The sequence below is a fragment of the Suncus etruscus genome, chromosome 19, assembly GCF_024139225.1.
Source record: "Suncus etruscus isolate mSunEtr1 chromosome 19, mSunEtr1.pri.cur, whole genome shotgun sequence".
Classification (NCBI taxonomy): Eukaryota; Metazoa; Chordata; class Mammalia; order Eulipotyphla; family Soricidae; genus Suncus; species Suncus etruscus.
The window spans coordinates 27,954,579-27,980,837 of record NC_064866.1 but is presented as its reverse complement, the minus strand read 5'-3'; the positions used below and the strand labels follow the sequence as shown (position 1 = coordinate 27,980,837).

Genomic DNA, 26,259 nt, shown 5'->3' with positions numbered 1-26,259 from the left:
ATGCGCAGGAGTGCGGGAGCAGGACCCGAGTTCGGAGGCGGCGTGGACTCGTGGTGGGCCCCGTCAGAGATTCCCGCGTCACCGCTGCCGCCGTCTCCGTCCTCACCATGTTTCTCACCCGGTCTGAGTACGACAGGTCAGTGCGGCTGAGGGAAGACATGCGGGAGGCGTGAGGGGGAGCGGGCCCGGGTTCTGCAGTGTCATGGGGATGCCCCGGGAACTCGCTCTGGGCCTCTTTCCCGGCGTCTCCAGCCGCCCACGGCGAGGGCCTTCAGGTAAAGCCAACGCCAGAGCGTCGGACGAAGCAACCGCTGAGTCACCACTGGGTCCTGCCTCAGTGTGGGGCATCAGTGTGGAAAAACTACGGGGGACTTCCGGGGTCTTGACCTCTGACCTTTGACCCGGAAGGACTCCGGCCTGGTCTCTTGCCTGGGGTACTGCATGGATTTTGGAAAGTCTATTTTTTTTTCCAGGTTAGTTTGTTTTTTATTTATTGTGACTGATGGACTTTATTTACTTAGAACTATATTTGCATTTAAAATTTTAAACCTATGTTACTTCACTCAGACTTGGATCATCTGCTGTCATTGGATTAGAGCATGACATTCATTTATTTCATCTTTTTTTTCCTATAAGAAAGTCCATTTATTTATTTATTTTTAACAAAACTCCTGATTTCATGTCCCCCTCAGTACTTTTTTTTTTTTTTGCAAGTGTCGCATGTAAGAACATCGGAGTGCTCCCTCTGCTCAAGGGTGTCAGGATGTTGATTTTTTTAAATTATTATTATTATTTTGGTTTTTGAGTCACACCCGGCAGCGCTCAGGGAAAGTTTACTCCTGACTACGCTCAGAAATCATTCCTGGCAGGCACGGGGGATCACATGGGGTGCTGAGGATCGAACCTGGGTCCATTCTTGGTCGTCTGCATGCAAGGCAAATGCCCTACCGCTGTGCTATCTCTCCGGCCCCTAATTTTATTATCTTCTTAAAAACTTGATTGGTTGGTTGGTTGGTTGTTGGGCCACACCCAACGGTGCTCAGGGGTTACTCCTGGCTCTGCACTCAGAAATCGCCCCTCTGGCAGGCTGGGGGACCCTAGGGGATGCTGAGAATTGAACCGGGTCCCTCCTGGGTCCACCGCATGCAAGGCAAAATGCCCTACTAACCGTGCTATCTCTCCAGCCCCGATTTTTTTTTTTTTAAACAGGAGCTGGAGTTTAAAGGGTTTGTATGTATGTGTTGAAGGAAGGCCTCGTGTGATGTCTGCGAGAATCACTGTTGAGAACTTTTTGAGTTTTTTGTTTTTTTTGTTTTTGGCCACACCCGGCGGTGCTCAGGGGTTCCTCCTGGCTGTCTGCTCAGAAATAGCTCCTGGCAGGCAGGGGGGACCATATGGGACACCGGGATTTGAACCAACCACCTTTGGTCCTGGATCGGCTGCTTGCAAGGCAAACACCGCTGTGCTATCTCTCCGGGCCCTTGAGTCATTTTTTTTAAAGACTGACTTTCGGGCCCTGGAAATACTCGTGTTAAACTGCACATTCATTGCACTTTCATGCTTTCAGTTTCTGTTTTGATCATAGTTTCAGTTCTCTTAAAGCTATCAAGGTGTGAGTGAATGTGTGTGTGTGTGTGTGTGTGTGTGTGTAAATATTCGTGTTAAACTGCACATTCATTGCACTTTCATGCTTTCAGTTTCTGTTTTGATCATAGTTTCAGTTCTCTTAAAGCTATCAAGGTGTGAGTGAATATGTGTGTGTATGTGTGTAAGTGTGTAAATATTCGTGTTAAACTGCACATTCATTGCACTTTCATGCTTTCAGTTTCTGTTTTGATCATGGTTTCAGTTCTCTTAAAGCTATCAAGGTGTGAGTGAATGGGTGTGTGTGTGTGTGTGTGGCACTTGTAAGCTATCAAGGTATGAGTGAATGGGGGTGTGTGGCGCGTGTAAGCTATCAAGGTGTGAGTGAATGGGGTGTGTGTGTGTGTGTGTGTGTGTGTGTGTGTGTGGCGCGCACAGTAGCTTGAGATGCAGCATTTCTTTTCAAGTATGGTGTGTGTGTGTGTGTGTGTGCGCGCAGTATCTTGAGATGCAGCATTTCTTTTCAAGTATAAATGGACTCTGTCAGAAGTTTGATTAGCTATTCCTCGACTTCGAGGATGTTTTGAAGTTTTGAGATGGCTGTATTTCCCTACTTTTTCTATAAATGGCTTCAGTATTCAGTGTTTTACTTTCAGAATTTACAGAGAATCCTCTTTGAGTGATACAACTTTGGGTTGGGCTGTGTATGATATTGTTATACTTATCAAAAATCTTTTTCGGATGGATCCCAAAGATAGATCTCTTTTGAGACAGACAGACCTCAGCAGGCTTGAGCTCATGCTTTGTATCTGGGAGTCCCAGCCTCAATCCCCACCGCTGTTTGGCTTGACCCAAAGCCAAACATTGTATTGTGGATTTTGATCATTTTCATAATATCTTTATAAACTGCTTTGTTATTCTTTTTTTTGTATCTTAATACTTAAAATATACCCTTTATGGGGCCGGAGAGATAGCTTGGAGGTAAGGCGTTTGCCTTTCATGCAGAAGGTCATCAGTTCGAATCCCGGTGTCCCATATGGTCCCCCGTGCCTGCCAGGAGCGATTTCTGAGCATGGAGCCAGGAGTAACCTTGAGCACTGCCAGGTGTGACCCAAAAACCACCAAACAAACAAAACAAAACAAAACTATATATATATATATATATATACACACACATATACCCTTTATAGTCACTTAGCTAATGATTATTTGTTGCAAAGAGATATTTTCGGGTACTAGTCTTCTGAAGACATAGTACAGCAAATTGGATGTTTGCCTTACATGCTGCTGGCCCTGATTTAATCACATATGATTCCCCCTCCCCTAGAGTACTTTGGGGCAATAATTCATAGGGAACTGATAGCCTTGAAACACCAGTTTCACAAAAAAGCATTTAAGGAGCTTCTTTTTTTTTTTTTTTTTTTTTTGGTTTTTGGGTCTCACCCGGCAGTGTTCAGGGGTTATTCTTGGCTCCACGCTCAGAAGTCGCTCCTAGCAAGCACGGGGGACCATATGGGACGCCGGGATTCGAACCAATGACCTTCTGCATGAGAGGCAAACGCCTTACCTCCATGCTATCTCTCCGGCCCCTTAAGGAGCTTCTTAAAAAGACAAGTCAAACTTCTCAGTACTTTGCCATGAGTAATAGCATTTACTCATGGTGCTTATGATTGCCCCTCCTCATGCCCCAAATCAAGATCCTTCCTCTTGGGCAACTTTTTTTTGATTGCTATTTCATGGGCCACACCCAGCAGTCTTTTGGGCTTACTTCTGACAGGGTTGGGGGACTGTAAGTGATGTTAGATGTCTAAACTGTGTTGACTACAACCTGGGTCAGCTACCTGCATGGCAAATGCCCTACCTACTTTACTACTTTCTCCAGTCCGTCTTTTAAAGAACTTTATTCAAAAATTAACTTACATGACTTATGTATTGTCATCAGAGAAATTCACATCAATACGTGGAGTTTAGATGAGATCTTATTCAATATTATAGAATTGTAGAAAGCTTCACAAAGGAGCTGATCTTTACTTTGAATCTTGAAAAAGTTTCATTAAGTATGAATTTTAAGAGTCAGTAGTTTTGAGACAGAGTTTTAGGTAAAGGAGGGGTAGTAGAAGACCTCAAGATAATGCCAGATCCTGGATGTTTATTTTGGGGTGGATGGGTGGGATTAGGAGAAGAGTATTTCAAATAGTCGTCCGGGGCTCCACTCCTGGTTATTGGACTCTTGACCTATGGTTTAGTGCTGGAGGCAACCATGGTTTACTGGACCATATGTGGCAAGGTTTAGGAGGCCTTAGGATCAAAACTGAATTGGATGAATCCTAACCCCTATACTAATCCTCATACTGGATGGTTGTTTTTGTTTTGTTTTTCTCTTTCTTTTGGAAGCATCATGATTTACAATACTGTTAACTGGGTTTTGATGCACACAACCAAATGTTCTTAATATAGGGTTAAGGAGTTTGGGGCTTATTGTGTAAGCAATTGTGTGCGTTACTTTTTGTTTTTCGAAGTTTTGTAATCGTACTTGTGTTCTATAGCATTGGTTGGATTAGATCAAAGAGGTAGTCAGTGCCAGTTAGAAGATCATTACAATATGTAGGTGAAAGGTAAAGAGGTCATTGAGAATTGAAAGAAGAGAGTGTAAATTACTGTTCAAGAAGAGTTGATATGCTTTGACATATGGTTAATTATAGGAGATGCTGAAGGGGAATAATTCTGATTATTCAGAACTTTCTAGCTTGGGGGATCTAGGAATTTGAAGCGCCTTTGCTACTGAAGTAGGAATAGAGCTGGTTTTGCTATGGTGGCTGGATTTAAATATATTTCAGGGCCAGCAAAATAGCATAACAGGTAGGGTGCTTACTTTGCACTAACTCCAGTTTGGTCCCTGCATCCTATACAGGTCCCTAAGTACAGCCAGGGGGTGATTCTCAAGCACTGTTACTGTGTCCCTTCTAAGTGCCCCTCAATTTTCTTTTGAACTGGAAAATGTTGAATGGTGTTTAAGGGTTATTACCAAGTGGAAATGCTCAGGTGGTATTTATGATAATCACGAAAGAGGTTAACGTGGTGAAGATTTGAAATTAGTTAAAAATAACTGAGATAGAGGAAATAACCTAGGGGAAAGTTTTAGTAGAGGTTTAGCAGAGCTTGTACTGGGGAAAACTACTTCACTAAGGTGAACTTTCTGGACTGGGGTGAAATGCTATATATTCACACAATGCTGTCACTTTACAAAATTCTTCTATATATTACGTAAATCAGTTCTTAGTGTTTTATCACAGAGGCAGGATAAGTTTTCTTTTCTATTGGAAGAAATTAAAACTGTCAAGTAGCAAAATTGGAATTTAATCCTTGGTCTTTTCCTAGACTTTCTTCAGTGATTGGGGTAGGGTTGGGCCACACCCGCTGTGCTCTGGGGTTACTTCTGGTGGAGTCGGACAGTATATGAATGGGATGCCAGGGATCAAACCCAGGTTGGCTGTGTGTAAGGCAAATGCCCCACCTGCTGTACACTGAAGAGGGGCTCTGTATTCTCCAGTGATTTTTTTTTTTTATAATTGTTCTTTAAAATTCCTTTAGGTGCACTAAGGGCTATTCTTCTGAGACTAATGGGAGTATGGGATTGTAGGAGTCTCATTTCATCCCGGATTTAGCTAGAATATAGAGGAAAGCAAGGGTTGAATGATTTAGTCTCTGTCATCAGATTGTATAAATTTGAAAAAAAAATTTTTTTTTTTTTGCTATTTTTTGGTTTTTGGGTCACACCCGGCAGCGCTCAGGTTACTTCTGGCTCTACACTCAGAAATCACCCCTGGCAGACACTGGGGATCATATGGGATGCTGGGATTCGAACCACCATCCTTCTGCATGCAAGGCAAACACCTTACCTCCATGCTATCTCTCCGGCTCCATAAATTTGAAATTTTGATTCCATTTCACTTTATATGCTGAGTAATTGTACAGATTACTCAATGTTAATTTTTTGCTTTAACTCAATCAGGTATTGATATTACATGTTAAAAAAGTATTTCATAGAATTTGTTATGAGAATTAAATTATCATGCATATAAGTGTCGTGCATATTTGAAAATTAGAGGTTTTTATAAATATGTAATATATATGCTGTATTGTATATCATGTTACATATTATAAAATCCAGACTCTAGTAAGCCAAGGACCATAGTAGATTCAGCTATGGTTCAGATTCAGCGAGCCCAGAGGCTACTCTCTGTGATATGCCTGGGACAAGGGGCAGTGCTAGGGTTCTTAGCTTGTCGTGCTGCTTGGCCCTACAGTGGTGCTCAGGGACCTGCAGAACTATACATATCAATCAATGCTCACTCTGGAGGCTTTGTGTATGGGATCAAATGGCATTTCCTCATGGACGTGCACCCTTACCACTCACTATACTGTCTCTAGATTCTTGTTCAGATATTTATTTTGTTAAATTTAAATGGGGGTGGGACACAAGGGGGATCAGGGATGATAACTGTCTCAGTACTTGATTGCTTAGGGGACTGCCTGGTGTCAAGGATTAAATCTGTCTGCTGTATGCACAGCACATACTTCTCTCTGTACTCTGTTCCCTCAGGTATTTTTAAAGTAATCATTGCATGCTGAAAACTTTGGAGCTCAAATCATGATTGGGTTTGTTGTTTTTTTTTTTTTTTTGTTTTGTTTTTGGATAGGAATTTTCAACAGAATGAAACGAAAGGTGGGGAATGTTTTAGAGGAAGAATTATAATTGGTATAAATACATATTGTATGAATAAACTAGGCTAAGCTTTAGGAACTCCATCGGTATAACAAAGAAAATCATACAAATTCATTGCAGCTAGAGAGATAGTACAGTGTGGAAGGTGCTTGCTTTGCATGTGGCCCCTCCGAATTTGATCCTCAGTATTAAATGTGTGGTCCCCTGAGCAATACCAGAAGTTATTCCTGAACACAGAGCCAGGAGTAAGCTCTGAGCACCTCTAGGAATGACTCATGTCCTCCTTTATCCCCCTAACCCCCACATATTTATATATACAAATAAGTAGGGAAAAACACTCGTGGCTGTCTTTTAATAAAATAAGAGATATTTTCATCAAATGAGCATAAGTTGTGAAGAAGATAAAGATAAGTGCACATTTTGGAGGGGATTGCCTGAGAATTTGTGGGTATAAATTTACTACTCAAGGAACTCTAGAAGATTGACTAAGAATTTAGGTGGAAAATCATAAGCTATCGTTTGATCAGTTTAAAAAAACTTGGAACTGGGGTAAAATGCTGCCTAACATTCCCTAAATAATGAATGTAGCATTAAATAATTAACGATGGGGCTGGATGGCGGTGGATTTCTCTCCGTGCCATCCCAGTCCACGTGGCTCTGCAACCTCCATGCAGAGTCCCAGGCCCAGGTGAAATCACTCACTCACAGTCAGGCGTCAGGAAGCAACAACTTTATTCAAGCCCTAGCCACCACGTGTGTGTGGCCTATTCATAACCTTTCAAGCACAGCAATATTTTGCTAGCCCTGCATCTTATTTCCTGTTAGCCATCTTCCCTTTGGGCTTCATGCTGGTCAAAGACCAGAACACAGAAATCCAGAAGCCAGAGCGCACAACAGCGCAAAAAGGGCAAGGAGCCAAAAGGGGGCAAAAAGCCAAAAGGGCCGAATTCCCTTGGTCCAAGCCTTATCTAACATTTCCAAGACCCCTCCCAGGAATGGGAGGGTCTCGCAGGTAAGGTTACACCTACTATCCGGTTCCCAAGACCCCTCCCAGAAATGGGTGGGTTTCAGGGTCTTAAAAAGGTACACCCACAAATGAATACAAAATATTGGAAGTGGGACCATTGTGTCTCTGAAATCCTATTGAAAACAACGTTGTAAATTGTGGTGTCTAAATAAAAATTTAGTGTAAAATCTTTTTTTTCTTGGATCACACACACCTGGTGGCGATCAGGAGTTACTCCTGGCAGATTTGGAGGACCATATGGGATGCCGGGATTTGAACCGGTGTCTATCCTGTATTGGCCTCATACAAGGCAAGCACCTTACTGCTGTGCTATCGCTCCGGCCCCAGAGTGTAAAAACTTTTTAAAAGTTTAAAAAAACTGAATGTAAAAAAATATAGCTACAGATTGTGGTTGGCAAATGAATACTATTAGTATGTATATCTTGTAACCATTTGAAGTAGATATCAAAGGATTTGAGTTTAGTTTTCATTATTACTTTTTCTAATAATTTTTAAAACTTTTTTTTTTAATTATAGGGGTGTGAATACTTTTTCTCCTGAAGGAAGATTGTTTCAAGTTGAATATGCCATTGAAGCTATCAAGGTATAGTATCAGGTAGCAATATAATGTTTTACTGACAGAATAATTCGAATATAATTTTAAACATTGCTTAGGAAATGTTCTTTGCTGTCCTTTAACCAGACACACTAACTTTTTAAAATAATTTTAGTTAACATACCTAATATCTATTTTAAAGCTTTGGAACAGATAATTGCTTTACAATTATGTGGGATGTTTTCTCAGTGACATGGAAGAATAAGTTTGTATTTATAATTATGGCTATAGAAACAGAATATATATATGTATAAATATATATGTTTCAGCATATTCTGAAAGATATTTTATTGCCTGGAGCGAGTTTGTAAAATAGTGTTAGTAAAATAGTGAATTATATTAGACACTTTTAGGACTCAGTAAAGATGTGTTCACGGGATATAGTAATAGGTTGAGGGACATTCTTTGCATGCAGCAGACCCCAGTTCAATCCCCAAACATCACTGGATGCAACCCTGGAAGCTCACCAGGGTGACCTGGATTTAATCTGTGGCACTGCAGGGTTTAAGCCTTTTAAGATCTTTTAGATCTTACATTGACTTGTTTGCCTCATTGGCTGAAAACTGTTCAGAGTGGCTCCTGGGCCTTCTGAGCACTGCTTGTGAGACCATTCCCAAACAAAACGATGTATATTGTAATTTAGTAATAAAATAGAATAGTAGCTATCTGTACTTAAAATTACTTACCATAAAGGAATCTATATTTGTTGTATTGTAGGTAATTAAATTCTGACTTAATTTATCTTGCATAGGTCCAGGCATGGTTTTCAGGACTTTCCAGTAAATTTAATGTCTAGTAAAAGTTGATATAGCCGAGATCTTAGTTCTGTGCATTTACTTTCACCTGCCCATTATTTGTCCAATTTTTTTTTTTTTGTTTTTTTTTGGCCACACCCATTTGATGCTCAGTGGTTACTCCTGGTTAAGCACTCAGAAATTGCCCCTGGCTTGGGGGGACCATATGTGACGCGGGGGGACGGAACTGCGGTCCTTCCTTGGCTAGCGCTTGCAAGGCAGACACCTTACCTCTAGCGCCACCTCACCGGCCCCTATTTGTCCAATTTTAATGACAATATTTCTCATTAACTAGTTTTATTAGGAAACACTTCATAAGGGGCCGGAGAGATAGCATGGAGGTAGGGTGTTTACCTTGCATGCAGAAGGACAGTGGTTTGAATCCCGGCATCCCATATGGTCCCCTGAGCCTCCACGAGCTATTTCTGAGCGTAGAGCCAGGAGGAACCCCTGAGCGCTGCCGGGTGTGACCCAAAAACCAAAACTAAAACAACAAAAAAAACCAAAACACTTCATAAAAGGTTTAGGATGATACTACAGTAGGAAGGACGCTTGCCTTGCGTGTGACTGACTCTAGTTCTTTCTCACCATCCCAGAGGTCCCCTAAACACCACCAGGAGTGACCCTTAAGCATCAGTGGATATGGCCCCAAAAACAAACAAACAAAAATATCACTTTATACAAACTTAGAAATGCATCCTTTTACTGAATAAAAATTAGGTTTCCTGGAGGTTTCCTTTAGTTCTTCTTAATTTTGCCTTTGAATCACAGTAAGATGTTTATAAAAGTAACTGTTTTCCCCCTTCCTTTCCCTTTGGATTCCTTTCCCTGTCATTGAATGAACAGGGGTTTGCACAAACTATTCACATTTTTTTGTGGCGCTGGTACACTTTTAATTGCAATGGTAACCAGGGATCACAGAGTTTTCAGTCGTGGTGCTTATTTGCTCTTTGTGAAGATGGCATAGTATTTGATGTAGAACTAAAAATTACTTAGAAACTCTTAGAATGGCACTTAATATGGGATGGTGCCAAACTGGGACTTCATGCCTAAACACTGGACATTGTGCGATTGAGTGGTCCCCACATAGATGTTTTTAAAAAAAAACAAAAACAAAAAAAACTTGATTGATTGATTGGTCTTTGGGCCACACCCAGTGGTGGTTAGGGGTTACTCCTGACTCTGCACTCAAAAATCACTCCTGGAAGGCTGGGGGACCACATGGGATGCTGGGAATCGAACTAGCTCCTCCCAGGTTGGCAACATGCAAGGCAAATAAATACCCTACCCCTGTGCTTAACTCTCACACACACACACACATAGATGTTTAAACCTTGCATAATTGAAGAGATTTACTGTGTGTTTCTCCAAGTTACCTCTTCTAGAAAGGCTATAGTGAGGCAAGCAGTTGATTGAGAAGAGGATCAAAGAGATTCTGATTAATTGAAGACTTTTTGAAGTGAAGGTGGAAGCACTGTAATAAATAGTGAAAATGAAGGGCCAGCTACAAGCATCTATTTTTGTTTCTGATCAGCTTTGACTTACTATAACGTTTGAAACTGTCAGTTCAAAGATGCCACACCAATCTGAACCTCATTTAAGAAATCTGATTGCTGGGGCTGGAGTGATAGTACAGTGGGTAAAATGCTTGCTTTGCATACAGCTGATGAGTTTGAGTAAATAAACATCTATATAATCCCCATAGACTCCCAAGTGCTGCCAAAAGTAGTTCTTAAGCATAAAGCCAGGAGTAAGCTCTAAAGATAGCGAGGCATAAGCCCTAAGGATAGTGAGGCATAGACCTAAAAACAACAACAAACATTGTGGGACAGAGACAGTTCATTGGGTAAAGGTACTTGCTTGCCTTGTACATAGCCAGCCCTGCTTCAGTCTCTGGCAATGCATCTAGTTCCCAAACACTGCCGAATGATCACTGAGCACAGAGTAGTCAAAACAAACAAAAATTTCCCCTATGTCCAGGACAAGAATATCCTCAGTTTGGGTATTCTCCTTTAAGCTCCTTAGCACTAATAGTTTTCAGATTGCTTAGAGATGATGGGGGGGAGGGGTGCCTAATCTCTATAGCATTAAAACTTGAGAGAAATGGGGCTGAGGAGATAACTGCGAGGACTAGTGCATATGCTTTGCATACTGGAGACCCAGATTCCATCCCCAACTGGACACAGTTGCCTAAGAACCTTGAGTTAAGGTATGGCCTCAAGAGTTAGTACAGCAGGTGGATGTTTGTCTGGTTTCGATCCCATATTCGATCCCCTGGACCCACTCGGAGTAATTCCCAAGTGCTGAACCAGGAGTGACTTCTGAGTACCTCCAGATAAATCCCAAAAACCAAAGAAGAAAAGAAGTAAAAATAATTTGTGTTCCATACATGATGAACCTTAACCTGGTTGAAAATGCAAGCTCCTTTGAGTTTAGTTTGTTTTCTGTTGGCTTGGCAATGTAGAAGTATTCAGAAGAGAACTTTTGGGTTTTTTTGTGGGGCTGAGGGGTTCGAGCCATACCCAGTGGTGCTCAGGGTTAACTGGCTCTATGCTCAGAAATTACTCCTGGCAGGCTTGTTGGACCATATGGGATACCGGGGATCAAACACGGGTCAACCACATGCAAGGCAAATGCCCTGCCGGCTGTGCTATTGCTCCATTCCTAGAGGAGAACCATTTGATTACCATATGGTGTTTATAATATTAGAGGACTATGGAAATGACTAAAATTATCACATGGAAATGCTGTATGGATCACATTGGTGAACCAGCCAGCTGATCTTTCAGAATGTATTTCTTTTTTTTTTGTTTTTGTTTTTGTTTTTGGGCCACACCCAGCAGTGCTCAGGGGTTACTCCTGGCTGTCTGCTCAGAAATAGCTCCTGGCAGGCACGGGGGACCATACGGGACACCGGGATTCAAACCAACCACCTTTGGTCCTGGATCGGCTGCTTGCAAGGCAAACACCGCTGTGCTATCTCTCCGGGCCCCAGAATGTATTTCTAAGGGAAGGTAAAGAAGTCTCTTAACTTGTGTTAATTATTATAGGCAGAGGTAATACAGGGTAGGACATTTGCTTTACATGTGTCCAACTCGGCTTTGGCCCCAACACCCTATATTGTACAAGCCTGCCAGAAGTGATCCCTAAATTTAGAACCAAAAGTAATCCCTGAGGTCCATTGACCTCCAAAACAAATTTTGGTCCCAGAAACAAATTATTGGAATACTATGTTATCTCACTTTGGTTACTGTAAGTACACTAAAGAAGTACTGCTGAGAGACTGTTAAGTTGTTCCTTTTCCTTCTTCCTCACCTTAGTTTCCAGTAAAATGGGAGAAAGTAGTTTAGGCAGAGTTGTAATATTCTAGGATCTGATGTAAGCGTATAAAAGAAAATTGCGTTGAATCACCTATCTCAGACCTGAGAGATAGCATGGAGGAAGGGCGTTTGCCTTGCATGCAGGACGGTGGTTCGAATCCCAGCATTCCATATGGTCCCCTGAGCCTGCCAGGAGCGATTTCTGAGCTTAGAGTCAGGAGTAACCCCTAAGTGCTGCTGGGTGTGACCAAAAAACAAACAAACACCTGTCTCTAGGGCCAGAGAGAAAGTTCAGAGAGTTAGAGTGTATACTTTGCATGTAGGAGTCTTAGGTTAAGTCCCCAGCACCACATGGTCTTGATCTCTGCCAGGCATTCTGCTTCCTTCAAAATACTATACTCAAAAAGCAAAACATGTCTCAAAGATAGTGATCTTTTTTTGGAATGGAAACTTTGAGCTTTGAAGATAGAGGATGGATTGAACAACTTGAGAATTTGCTCCCAGACTCTGAGAACACTTCCTTCAAAAAGTAATTGTAGGGGGCCGGAGAGATAGCATGAAGGTAAGGCGTTTGCCTTTCATGCAGAAGGTCATCTTCCCGCTTCCCATATAGTCCCCCGTGCCTGCCAGGAGCAATTTCTGAGCATGGAGCCAGGAGTTTCCCCTGAGCACCGCTGGGTGTGACCCAAAAACCACAAAAAAAAAAAAAAAAAGTAATTGTAGTACCCAGGGACTGATGACCTTTTGAACCAGAAAATTCCTCTTGTGAAGGTTTATCAATATCCCTGGCTTTTTATCTATTTGATACCAGTAGCACTCTTCAAGTTGTGAAAACCAGAAGTCTCCCCAGACTTACCCAAATTTCTTTTAGGGAACAAAATGCGCCTGGGTCAGTGGTTCAGAGCAAGGGCCCATGTTGGTTTAAGTCTTGTAATGTTGGGGAACACCTGGATGACCCCAGAGGTGTTGGGGGTCTGCAGGGCTGCACTTTATGATTCTTGGAGGACCAATGATACTGGGCAATCAAACAAAGGTCAGGCACATGCATCTATCAGCTAACTTAACTGCTGCTGGCACCTATAAATGTATTTAATATAGATTCAAGCCAAAAGGTTATATAAGAAAAAAAAAGCTTCCAGCTTTGTACCTGGAGGGTATTTTTGTGAGCTAAATGGGGAAATAATTATGAAGTTCTAACATGGAATTTGTTATATCCCACTTTCCTTCACTTGGTTGTTGCAGATATGGTGTCATTAGGAGTTACTTTATTGTGGTACATTGGAGAGTGCATATTTGTTGTGGGGTTTGAGACTAGAATTGCTGTAAGCAATGTGAAATAGTGCTAGAATTGCCTACGCATCTTCAAAATAGGCAGCTGTTAATACCACTGAACCACATCTCAGTGCCCCAAGGGGGTAAATTTTTACTTAATTCCTTTTTTTTCACTGTAGTTTTCTGCTTCTGACTTTGTTTGGTGTATCCTTTTTAAAGACCCTCTGTAATATACTCTCAGTTCCTTCAGGAATGGGGTTTAGGGATGCCATCAAGTATTTAGGGGAAGGGATCTGGAAATCTTATTTACTGCAGTCATTGATCTAACCTTAGAATTTTTAACTCCAAAACAGGAAAGTGATAAGGGAGAGAAAGCTTAAAGATGAGAAGATTAGTTGATAAACCATTTAAAATATTGTATTCAGGGGCCAGAGCGGTGGCGCTAGAGGTAAGGCATCTAGCTCTAGTCTAGGACTATCCTCCAGTGTCTCATATGGTCCTCCAAGCCAGGAGTGATTTCTGAGCACATAGCCAGGAGTAACCCCTGAACGTCAATGGGTGTGGTCTCCCAAAAAATAAAATTAAATGCTTTAGTCAGTTTTGTGCTTACCCTTCTTGATGTAGATAACGTTTTACTTATTTTTTGGATTTTGAGCAGCACCCAGTGATGATTAGGGCTTACTCTTTTTCTTTGGTTTTTGGGCCACACCCGGTGGTGCTCAGGGGTTACTCCTGGCTGTCTGCTCAGAAATAGCTCCTGGCAGGCACGGGGGACCATATAGGACACTGGGATTCGAACTAACCACCTTTGGTCCTGGATCGGCTGGCTGTGCTATCTCTCCGGGCCCCTAGGGCTTACTCTTGACCTTCAAGGATCACTGGCAGAGCTTGGAGGACCATATGGCATGCTAAGGACTGAACCCAAGTTGACAGCATGCAAGGCTAGTCAGCTACCCGCTGTACTGTCCCAGCCCACTTGTTTTAATATTTTTAGAGGGGCTGTACCTGGTACTTTTGGGCGTAGATAGGAGGACCCTGGGGCCAATCCTAGCAGTGCTGTAGAGCCACCAGGGCTAAACCCAGCAGTGCTGAAAGACCTAGGGTTACAGTACTGGGAGCTCAGATTTAGGGTTATCACGTATGTGATACATGCATTCTACCTCAGAGTCACATTCCTGGTCCCATTTTTTTTTTTTAAGTAACTTTCCTGGGAGTTAACATACATTTGTGGCATAATCACCCCTTGGGTCAGAGATAATAGCAGCTCAGGGGCAAAAAGTTAATGCTTTCCTGTCCAGTATGCTTAAAAGTTTTTAGAAGTTTAGAATCAACCTTATTCTAAAATACTGACTTTGGAGTTGATAATTTTATAGATCTTTTCTAGGCCGTTATTGAACTTACATAAGTCAGTGCTTTTATTTTGTTGTGTTTGGTTTTGGGCCACACTCAGTGGTGTTTAGGGTTTTTTTTCTGGGTTTATACTGAGGACCATATGGGATACTGTTAATCAAACCTGGGCTCAGCAATGTGCAAGGCAGGCATCTTGCTTGCTTACTGTACTATCACTGTGGCTGTAAATCAGTGCTCTTGCCTTTTATTGAAATAGTAATTACTTTATAGCATGCTCCATATTCTCTCTGCCTATTAGAATATTGTCTGTGAAGATCAACAGATTCCTGGTGAGTAGGTGATACTGGTCTTTGATCTGTGCATAATAACCATCATCTTTTTCTCTTTAGCTTGGTTCTACAGCCATTGGGATCCAGACATCAGAGGGTGTGTGCCTAGCTGTAGAGAAGAGAATCACCTCCCCGCTCATGGAACCCAGCAGCATTGAGAAAATTGTAGAGATTGATGCTCACATAGGTAAGGAATAGAAGAAAGTTAGCATAGATGAGAAATGTTGCAAGGAGGTTTGTTAGATGAACATTGTATCCCCTTGTTAGCTATTGTTTTACAGACAATAGACTCATGTATTATTTCAGGGATAGGAAGAAGCAGTTGCAGAACTCATTTGTGTTTAACCTGCTCCTGAAGTAGATAAAAATAAATAAGTCAATAAAACTGATGTAAAAGGTTCTAATTATTGACTTAACAAAATCAGATTAGAGTTTTAGAAACACCTTGACAGCATTGGACATGGGGGAAGAAGGAAGGGCCTGAGACTGGAGGTAGGTAAAAGTGTTTTATTTGGCCTAATAGAGGATGAAGACTAAACAAGGCAATGATCAGAGAATAAAGAGATTAGAGCCAGAGAAGATCATCTTTTAAGAGAGTGATAGAATTTGGGATCTGATTGGTTATGTGGGACAAAGGAAATGGGAGGCTTAAAGAATCTCTACCTTTTACTTGAGTCTGTGGCATATCCAAGTACATTTAATAAGGGGTCATTGGTTTCATGGTCTGAAATAATGGGCCTAACTATAATAAGAGATTTAGGTTTGAGTTCTGATATATAAAGTAAACCATAATGTTAGCATCTGGGACTGTCAGGCAAACTTGCTAATATGACCAGTAGATTTGTGCTAGGTTAGGGAGGTGGAAAAGTCTTACTCTAGGATCTTCCTAGAATTTAGAGATTCTAGGATTACTTTTGTTCATGGAGACATTTTTTTAATTCTATTGAGGTGTTAGTTTTTACTGGTTTTTACTGTTAGTACATCATGATTTATAAGGAGTTCTCAAGTTATCTTAGTGATGTGATATGTGAAAATTTGTAATTGATTAGCTGTTCTTTTAGTTTGTTTAGTTTTTGGTTTTTGGATCACACCTGTCTGTGCTCAGGGGTGACTCCTGGCTCTGTAGTCAGAAATCGCTCCTCAGGGCTGGAGCGATAATAGCACAGTGGAAGGGTGTTTGCCTTGCACACATCCAATCTAGGATAGACCTTGGTTCGATCTCCCAGCATCCCATATGATCCCTTGAGCCAGGAGCGATTTCTGAGCGCATAGCCAGGAGTAACCCCTGAGCGTCACTGGGTATGGCCCCAAAAGCAAAAAAAAAATAAATAATAATAATAATAATAATAATGAAATCGCTCCTGGCTTGGGGGACCATATGGAGCATTAGGATTCAAATCCAGGTCTTTCCTGGTTTGGCTGCATGCAAAGCAAACCCCTTACCCACTGTGTTATCTCTCTGGCCCCAAGCTGTTCTTTTTAAAAGGCTGGGCTTCTTTGTCATTGTTGGGTTTTTTATTATATTTTTAATATTATTATGCTTGTGGTTAGTGCATATCATTTCCCATCCAGTCTCAGGTATATATATAGGGAATGGCTGAATGACTATAATGATACTCTGCTTCAGAATTTCAGTATTTCCTGAGTGGATGAAAGAGTTCTATAGGTTTGACCTCTGGTCACTGTTGCTTTTACATTGCAGGTTGTGCCATGAGTGGGCTAATTGCTGATGCTAAGACTTTAATTGATAAAGCCAGAGTGGAGACACAGGTAAAATTAGCATAATCTCTCCTTTTAATCTTGATAATGCTTGAGTTCCCCTGGTTAGTAATGATGCAGCCATCTGGACTGGACTGTTGGTATCTGTTAATATCAGATGCAGTTCTTGGGAGGTTTTTTTGATCAGAATATCTAGTTATAACTTTCTGAGTCTTGGAGTGTAGGCATTCCACTGAAGCTTTAAGAAAGCCATGGTAAATAGTGTTGTCAGTCCCTTTCTTTTCTTTTTTATAAATTCTGTAAATAGAGGGGCCGAAGAGATAGCACAGCGGTAAGGCCTTTGCCTTGCACGCAGCTGATTAGAACAGACAGTGATTCAAATCCCGGCATCTCATATGGTCCCCCAAGCCTGCCAGGAGTAACCCTGAACGCCACCAGGTGTGACCCCCCCCCCCAAAAAAAATCCAAAAAATCTCTGTAAACATTGCATTGTATTCTGTTCCCTAGTTGATTTTCTGTGGGAGTGCCCTAGCAAGAGGTGGACATAGCTAAAGGACATTTTCTCCCCCAATGCCTCTGCTGTTAGACTTGTGAAGAGCAGCTCTCCTGTGTAATACTATGTCCAAGTGACAGATATTGGAATGCTGAGATTTCATTTTTTGGGGGTGGGAGGAATTGGGATTCTGGGTCACAGCTGGCGGTGCACTCAGAAGTCATTCTTGGCAAGTTCAGGGGACCATATGGGATGCTGGGATTTGTCCTGTGTTGGCCACATGCAAGGCAGATGCCTTCGCTCCAGCCCACTAAGATTCTTTTAACTGCAGCTGCTGCTATCTGCCGGGAGTAGACTAGTAACAAATCATTTAGGGGCCAGAGATATTGCACAGTTGGTAGGGCATTTGCCTTGCACGCAGCCAAGCTGACCCAGGACAAATGGTAATTCCAATCCCAGCATCCCATATGATCCCCCGAGCCTATAAGGAGCAATTTCTGACTATAGAGCCAGGAGTAACCCCTTAGTGCCGCTGGAGGGAGGGAGGGAGGGAGGGAGGGAGGGAGGGAGGGAGAGAGGGGGAGAGAGAGAGAGAGAGAGAGAGAGAGAGAGAGAGAGAGAGAGAGAGAAAGAGAGAGAGAGAGAGGAGAGAGAGAGAGGAGAGAGAGAGAGAGAGGAGAGAGAGAGAATTTAAATAGCATTAAAAAAGTAAATGTCAATAGAGTGTGTTTGCAAGTAAAAGGTGTACTCATCTATTAGTTAACAATAGATGAGGGGGGTTATTCCATTTTACAAGGGAGTACACTGTTTTGTCATTGTTTAGATTCCTTTTTTTGTTGTTGTTTTTGAGTTACTCCTGGTGACAATCAGGGGTTACTCCTGCTATGCGCTCAGAAATCGATCCTGGCTTGGGGGACCATATGGGACACCAGGGGATTGAACTGCGGTCTGTCCTAGGCTAGCGTGGGCAAGGCAGATGTCTTACTGCTTGCTACTGCTCTGGCCCTAGATTCCTTTTTGATTAATTTATTGCCAGAACTGTTTTTCTTCCTCTTGTCCCAAGTTTTGTGCTTAGAAGAACACACTGGAGCTTGATCCTTCAGGTTCCTTTTTCTTTTTTGGGCGGGGGGGGGGGGGGGGAGGGTCATACCCGACAGCGCTTAGGGTTACTCCTGGCTCTACACTCAGAAATCGCACCTGGCAGGCTCGGGTGACCATTTGGGATGCCGGGATTCGAACCACCATCCTTCAGCATGCAAGGCAAACACCCTGCCTCCATGATATCTCTCCGGCCCCAATCCTCCAGTTTGCAACCACAAGGGAATTTGTGTAGTGGCATGGTGGCTGCTTTAATGCTCTGATTTAAAAGATGATTCGAAAGGTGGACCACATTTTGCTTTTCTTCTAGAACCATTGGTTTACCTACAATGAAACAATGACAGTGGAGAGTGTAACTCAGGCTGTGTCCAACTTGGCTCTCCAGTTTGGGGAAGAGGATGCAGATCCAGGTGCCATGGTGAGTGTAATGCTTGGGTCAGTTTTCTTGCTCTTATTTGGGTCGTCAAGGATATTTGTCCTCTGAACATCTTTTCCCAGCAGGTTTCTGGTGTCACACAAGTGCTCACTGTGGGGAGAGTACTCCATTAGTTGGGCTTGCACATGGATCTGCTGGCCATCATACTTCCTTTCAGTTGTGTTTGTGATTTTCTGTTAGTGCTCACCAGGGATTGTCATGTGCTCATACACATACTTGTATGTCACACTTTCAGGCCATGGTGCATACAAATAATTTTTTGTTAGGTTGACTGGAGATCCCCCTTTTTGACTTATGGGTGTACGCATCTGGCTGTAGAGTGTCTGGAAATTGTTTTCTGTGTCAGGGATCGCAGGCAGCATAGCTGCCTGGCACAGCCAGCAACACTCTTGGACTCCTCCCAAGCAACACTGGGGATTGAACTCTTTATGTGGGGAAGGCACACCCGACTGGCTTAGAGGTTACTCCTGGCTCTGCACTTAGGAATGACACCAGGAAGTCTCAGGGACCATATGGGATGCTGGGGATTGAACCTGGGTTGGTTGCATGCAAGACAAATATCCTTCCCACTGTGCTATCACTCCATCCCCAGGAGGTTGAACTCTTAATGGTACATTCCAAAGTGCTTTTAAGTTACTAGTTCCTGGGCCCCTGATAGTTTCTAATACTTAATAGTTGCTTGATATTTCTTGTTTTTTGTTTGTCTGTTTGGTTTTTTGGTTCTAGTCTCGTCCCTTTGGAGTAGCACTCTTATTTGGCGGAGTTGATGAGAAAGGACCCCAGCTGTAAGTATTATTTTTGCTTTAATATTCTTGATTTATTCTGGGGTGAATTGTTTTTACTTGGGGGACTAGTAGTTTAAATCAGTTAACATTTTAGAGCTGTAAAAAAAAAAAAAAGGAAGGGGGCTGGAGAGATAGCATGGAAGTAGGGTGTTTGCCTTGCATGCAGAAGGATGGTGGTTCGAATCCTGGCATCCCAAATGGTACCCCAAGCCTGCCAGGAGCGATTTCTGAGTGTAGAGCCAGGAGTAACCCCTGAGCACTGCCGGGTGTGACCTCCCAAAAAAAAAAAAAAAGGAAGGGCTTTCATTCTGTACCTCTTACACAAAATGGCGCACAAGAATTTTGTGAAGGTTCCCACCCCCACCCCCTGTTGCAACAATATTAATTATTGAAAGAATAAGAGATGTTAAGATATATTTTACAACCATACTTTGGAATATTGATTTCTTTTTTTTTATTCTCAGATATTTAGATGTTTTCTACAAATATATGCTACATATGCTATATACTATTCTAAATGTCTGAGGAAATTAGTTTTGCTTTGTTTTACTATTTTTTACTGCTAATATCATGATTTGCAATAGTAGTAATAAAATGATAGGCATACACTATTATGACACCACATTAAACTATCTTTTTTTTTTTTTTTTTTTTTTTTGGTTTTTGGGCCACACCCGGTAACGCTCAGGGGTTACTCCTGGCTATGCGCTCAGAAGTCGCTCCTGGCTTGGGGGACCATATGGGACGCCGGGGGATCGAACCGCGGTCCGTCTCCTAGGCTAGCGCAGGTAAGGCAGGCACCTTACCTCCAGCGCCACCGCCCGGCCCCACACATTAAACTATCTCTTTTTGAAAAAAATCACTTTGGGGGCCAGAGAGATTGTACTGGAGGTAAGGTGCTTGCCTTGTATGTAGTTGACTGCTGTTCTATTCCTGTACCACATATGGTCCCCAGAATACTCATCCTGGTCAAAGAGCCAAAAATTACTCCTCAGTATTGCCAAGTGTGCTCTGTTTTCTCCAATCATTGAAAACTTATTTTGAATTATGTGATTCAGTTTCTTGACTGCAGTGCCAAGCACACACATTTTTAGTGACAGTTATACTTCATAGAACGCTACCATTCTTTTTTACCTCTTGGTTCATTTATTTTGTGCTGCTAGGGATGGAACCCAGGCTTCACATACATAAGGCAAATACTCTACAGTTGAGCTATATTCCTAACCTGAAATGCTACCACTCTTAAGTGTTTTAATGATTTCTTTTTCATGTGGCATGGTGCTTTATAGGTTTCATATGGATCCATCCGGGACCTTTGTACAGTGTGATGCCCGAGCCATTGGTTCTGCTTCTGAGGGTGCCCAGAGTTCCTTACAAGAAGTTTACCATAAGGTAATTAAGCATTCTGACAACTTTTGTTATATTTATAAGTGGAGATTTAATTTCCAAAAACAAATGGGGTATGGAGCCTTGGCACATTGGGTAGAGCACTTGCCTTGCATGTAGCTGACCTGGATTTGATATCACTGAGAGTAAGCCCTGAGCATTGTTGGGTGTGTCTCCTACTCATCCCTCCCAAAATTTAAGTGAGTTTTTGAATAATAAAATGTTCATACCTTAAGATTTAGGAGACAGCTGGAATGATAGCATAGTGTGTAGTGTGTTTGCCTTGTACTCGCTAATCTGGGTTCAATCCCTGGCATCCCAAATGGTCCCTGAGCCTGTCAGGAGCAATTTCTGAGTGCAGAGCTAGGAGTAACCCCTGAGTGCCTCTGGGTATGACCCAGAAACCCCCAAAAATAGATTTAGGGAACCATACAGAGGTTAGAGGCCACAGAGGATAGATCATTTGCCTTGCACATGGCTGACCCAGGTTTGATCTCAATATGGTTCCTCAAATACTGCTAGGAGTAATTCCTGAGTGCAGAGTCAGAAGTTACCCCTGAACACTACCAGGTGTGGCCCAGAGAAACAAAAGGGAAAAAAAGTACAATTTTGACAATTATATACAGCCATGTAATCACTAACTACAGATAGAGACTATTTCCATCACCAAATGCTGTCTTCTATATTCAGTCTATCTCCTTTATAACTACATTTAATTTTATAAGTATAATCATACTGTTAGAATTTTTGTGTCTGCCCCTATTTTTTTGATTCGACATACTGTTTAAGATTTGATATCTGGGGGCTGGAGTGATAGCACAGTAGTAGAGTGGTTGCCTTGGGCGGGGCTGATCCAAGACAGACCTGGGTTCGTTCCCTGGCATCCCATATGGCCCCCCAAGCCTGTCAGGAGTGAGCACAGAGCTAGGAGTAACCCTGGTGTGGCCCAAAAACTTTAAGAAAGAGAGAGAGAGAGGTGATAGAGGAATGAGGAGGGACGGAAGGAGGGGGAGAGAGAGAGAGAGACAGGGAGGGGGGAAGAGAGAGAGAACTGGAGATCTAGACTTTCTTTTTACTATTGAATGGTATAGATGGCAGAGATATGCCACAATTAGTCCTATATTTCTATAGTTTTACTTCCTATTCTAGTTCTTGAACAAGTGTGTAGTTGGCGGTTTTTATCTTTGTCCAGAGGCAAGATTTAGCTTTGGATAATCCAGACTTATAATTACTCAGATGAGCCACCTGCATGATAAGTCTGGAAACATAATGAGATGCCTGCTCACATCAATCCTTAATACTGATTTTACCTGGGGAGGAAATTGAAAATAAAAACAAGGTAAAAAGGAGTTTTTCTCTTTTTTACTTGAGATTCTCCCCCTCCCTTTTTTTGTCCCCAAACTGAAGGAACAGATATAGAACATGGACTTAACTTCATCTTCAAATTATTATTTGTAAGATATTACCAATATTGTCTAAATTAAAATAAACATTGGGAGTATAGCTCTTTACCAACTTCTTCGAAGATTATTTATATGAAAGTTGGTGAAATGTGTAAAGGTTCAGCAACTTTCTCTGGATAAATTGATTTACCACTCACTGGAGTGAATTCTGGACATCCCTGTAATGCACTCTACTTAGTAAGATTTAAGACTAGAGGGCTTAGAGTGATAGTATATCATGGGATATATTCAGGGGCCAACCTGGATTTGATCCCCAACATGTTGCCATATGGTCCCAGAGCCCTCCCAGAAAGATTACTAAGTGCAAAGCCAGGACTAGATCCTGTGCCCCCCCCTCAAAAAAAAAGGAAAAAAAATAGAAAGATTTAGGATTGAAGAGATAGTTCAAAAGACTAGAGTGCAAGCTTTTTGTGTAGGATGCTTAGGGTTGCTCTCCTGAGTACTGCCCAAAGCAATGTCTGAGCACCAAGCCAGGAGTAGCCCCTTATAGTTATAGTCCTTCTGCTGCCCCACCCAACAAAGCAAAAATAAAGAATCTTGTTTATTTGTTTGTTTGTTTGTTGGGTCACACTTGGCTGTGTTCAGGGGTTCCTCCTGGCTCTATGCTCAGAAATTGCTCCTGGCAGGCTTGGGGGACCATGTGGGATGCTGGGAATCAAACCACTGTCCTTCTGCATGCAAGGCAAATGCCCTACCTCCATGCCATCTCTCTGGCCCCAAGAATCTTTGATTTATTAATTACTAAATCATTTCTTTTTTTTTTAATTAAATCATTTCTTTAGGGAGTTACAGGGAACTCTGATGAGAGATTACTTATAGTTAATGATTACTCTTCTTAATTTTTTTTTCAAGTCTATGACACTGAAAGAAGCCATCAAGTCTTCACTCATAATCCTCAAGCAAGTAATGGAGGAGAAACTGAATGCAACTAACATAGAGGTATTTTTGTTTGTTTGTTTTACTGCTTTTTTATTGTGATGTGTACCTCTGAGCATCACTGGGTATGGCTCAGAAGCAAAACAAAAAAGAACAGATTACTTTTTTTTTTTTTTTTTTTTTGGTTTTTGGGCCACACCCATTTGACGCTCAGGGGTTACTCCTGGCTATGTGCTCAGAAATCGCCCCTGGCTTGGGGGGACCATATGGGACGCCGGGGGATCGAACCGCGGTCCGTTCCTTGGCTAGCGCTTGTAAGGCAGACACCTTACCTCTAGCGCCACCTTCCCAGCCCCAGAACAGATTACTTTTATAAGGTCAATGAAATGGTTTTATCTCTGGCACTGCATGTGATCACCTGGACACAAAGCCAGGAGTAAGTCCTTGGCACTGCTGGGTATGACCATCAAACAAACAAAAAACCCAGGAAGCAGAGGTAAAATAGAAAGTATCTTCCTCATATATAATGTATTAAGTATCATTCTTTAAAATGCAAAAGGTTGTTTTTAATTATCTAGTGATAAATGCTTCCTGAAGGTAACACTTGGACTAAGTCCTATTCATATTGGCTTACAGCCTGCTTCTATAGGACTGTTCCATTCGGAGTCTGTACAGTTGCTGCCTTGAGGCTCTGCAGTGGTTCAGAGATACTGGCAATGACTAGCCATGAGCCTTGAATGACTTGGCAGAAAATTCTGTAGGAATTCTCTCTCTTCGTGTCCCTAAGGGAAGTAGTAATCACATTCTTGTATTTTTAACTTGGACTAATATTTTCCTTGGACTAAATCCATGGTCTCTATGAACACGAGTTAAAAGTATACTTTGCAAATATATTTGGTTTTGTTTATTTTGTTTTTGGGCCTCCCTTGGTAGTGCTGGGGGAGAGAAGCTCCTCCTGACTTGGTGCTTGGGGTCATTCCTGGCAGTGCTGGAGACTGAACCAGGTTTCCCTTGTGAAAAGCATGAGTTCATTTCATATTACTGGATAAATTTCAAATGGAGACTGCAGACTTTAAAAGAATGCTGGAGCATTAATGCATTGGATAGGGTGCTTGCCTTGCACACACCCAACCCGGCTTTGATCCCCGGCATTCTAAATTCCCAAGCCCCCCAGGAATGATTCTTGAGTGCAGAGGCAGAAATGACTCCAGAGCATTGGCAGTAGTGACCCACAAATTAAAAAAAATAAATCAAAGAGACAATACAACAGCTCGAGTGCTTGCTTGTCTTGACAATTGACCTGATTCATTTCTAGCACTACATATGGTGCCCCAAGCCTCATCAGGATTGATCCCGGAGCACAAAACAAGGAGAATGTTTTGAGTGTGCCTGGGTGTGTTTCCCCGAACACCCTCCCCAAAATAAAATAATTTATAGTCTGATTCAAGATCAGATCTTAAAGTGTTTTGGGAGATGTGTAATTGTCTTTTTCTAAATTTTAAATGATACAGAGAATATTAAGTGCTTCTAAATTTATTTCTAGAGGAATCTTTTTGTTTGTTTTTTGACCACACTTGGTGGTGCTTGGGTTAGTCCTGACTCTTTGCTCAGAAATTGCTCCTGGCAGGCTCATAGGACCTTATGGGATGCTGGAGAACTAAACAGGGTCAGTCTTGGATACGCTGCGTGCAAGGCAAATAGCCTACCGCTGTGCTATTGCTCCAATCCTATTTCTTTTTTTTTTTTTTTTTTTTTTTTTGGTTTTTGGGCCACACCCGGTAATGCTCAGGGGTTACTCCTGGCTATGTGCTCAGAAGTCGCTCCTGGCTTGGGGGACCATATGGGATGCTGGGGGATCGAACCGCGGTCCGTCCAAGGCTAGCGCAGGCAAGGCAGGCAGGCACCTTACCTTTAGCGCCATCGCCCGGCCCCGCTCCAATCCTATTTCTAAAGAAATCTTAAAGAGGAAAAACGTGGTGACTCCATTTAATTTGCTATTGCCTTTGTGATTCTTGTTGAAATAGTATCAATCAATGACTGATAGCATTTAAGCCATTTAAGGCCAACACTGATTTAGTCCCAGGCATCATATATGGTCCACTGAGCACTGCTAGGAGTAAACCCTGAGTTAAAACCTAGAGTAAGTCCTGAATACCACCATGTGAAGCCAAACCACCCCTTTTTCCACCAAAAAAAAGATACAGCACTGATATCAGAATTTCGGCTATAATGTGGTGGGTTGACCTTAAAATAGAAATTAGGTCGATGAGAAATTTTATTTTCAAGTCAGATCTATTTTAAGAGCTCACTGCTGGATAGGATATCCTTGGATAGCAGCTCCCTTCATTCTACTGAACAGCTGCATCACCCACAGAACTTTGACCATACTAGGGCTATCAGCAGGGTGATTGAGCCCAGCTTATTAACCCTTCTCTTTCTTTTCCAGTTAGCCACAGTGCAGCCCGGCCAGAATTTCCACATGTTCACAAAGGAAGAACTTGAGGAGGTTATCAAGGACATTTAAGAAGTATAATCCTCAGGATTTATCTGGAAGAAATTTCAGTTCTCCACATTTCCCTTAACCTTTATTTCCGGCTGTAATTGTCTGGAAAAATCCATTGTTTGTGCTTTTTTTTAAAATGATATGTCTGTACATAAAGGCAATTCTGAAATAAAGGAAACTTTAAAATATTTGGTAATAGGCTATTCTAATGCAGTCTTTTGTTTGAAATGCTTTTATTAGGGAGAAAAGGGACAATGGTATTTTTATCCCTGTCCTATCAGGATATCTAAGATGAAAATGTTCCTGTGGTATTATACCCATGAATCCCTTGATATGTTGGCAAGTAAAAAACCCAGCTACTCTCAGTGGTTTATAGATGTTAATATCCCTGAGTTCATTTCTGTCCTGTAGTTTCTATGGGTATATAGATACTTTTTTGCTTTTCTTGGACAAAGCTGCTACTAGTTGATCATCAGAATATTTCTATGTTTTCCCTTAAAACA

General features: G+C 41.9%; 1 protein-coding gene across 2 annotated transcripts; it reads left to right on the top strand.

Moving 5' to 3' along the window:
• Nucleotides 1-25,944, top strand: PSMA5 (proteasome 20S subunit alpha 5). 2 transcript variants are annotated; one of them, XM_049765801.1, is made up of 9 exons: nt 1-136; nt 7,854-7,920; nt 15,058-15,184; nt 16,700-16,767; nt 18,618-18,725; nt 19,470-19,528; nt 20,818-20,920; nt 23,230-23,316; nt 25,700-25,944. In XM_049765801.1, exons 1-9 carry the CDS (start codon nt 108-110, stop codon nt 25,775-25,777), a joined length of 726 nt encoding a protein of 241 aa, XP_049621758.1. In that variant the 5' UTR covers nt 1-107; the 3' UTR covers nt 25,778-25,944. The 2 variants fall into 2 exon arrangements, with proteins under 2 accessions (XP_049621758.1, XP_049621759.1); XM_049765802.1 differs by lacking the exon at nt 7,854-7,920 and having other exon boundaries at nt 42-136.
• Nucleotides 25,945-26,259: the final 315 nt, after the last annotated feature.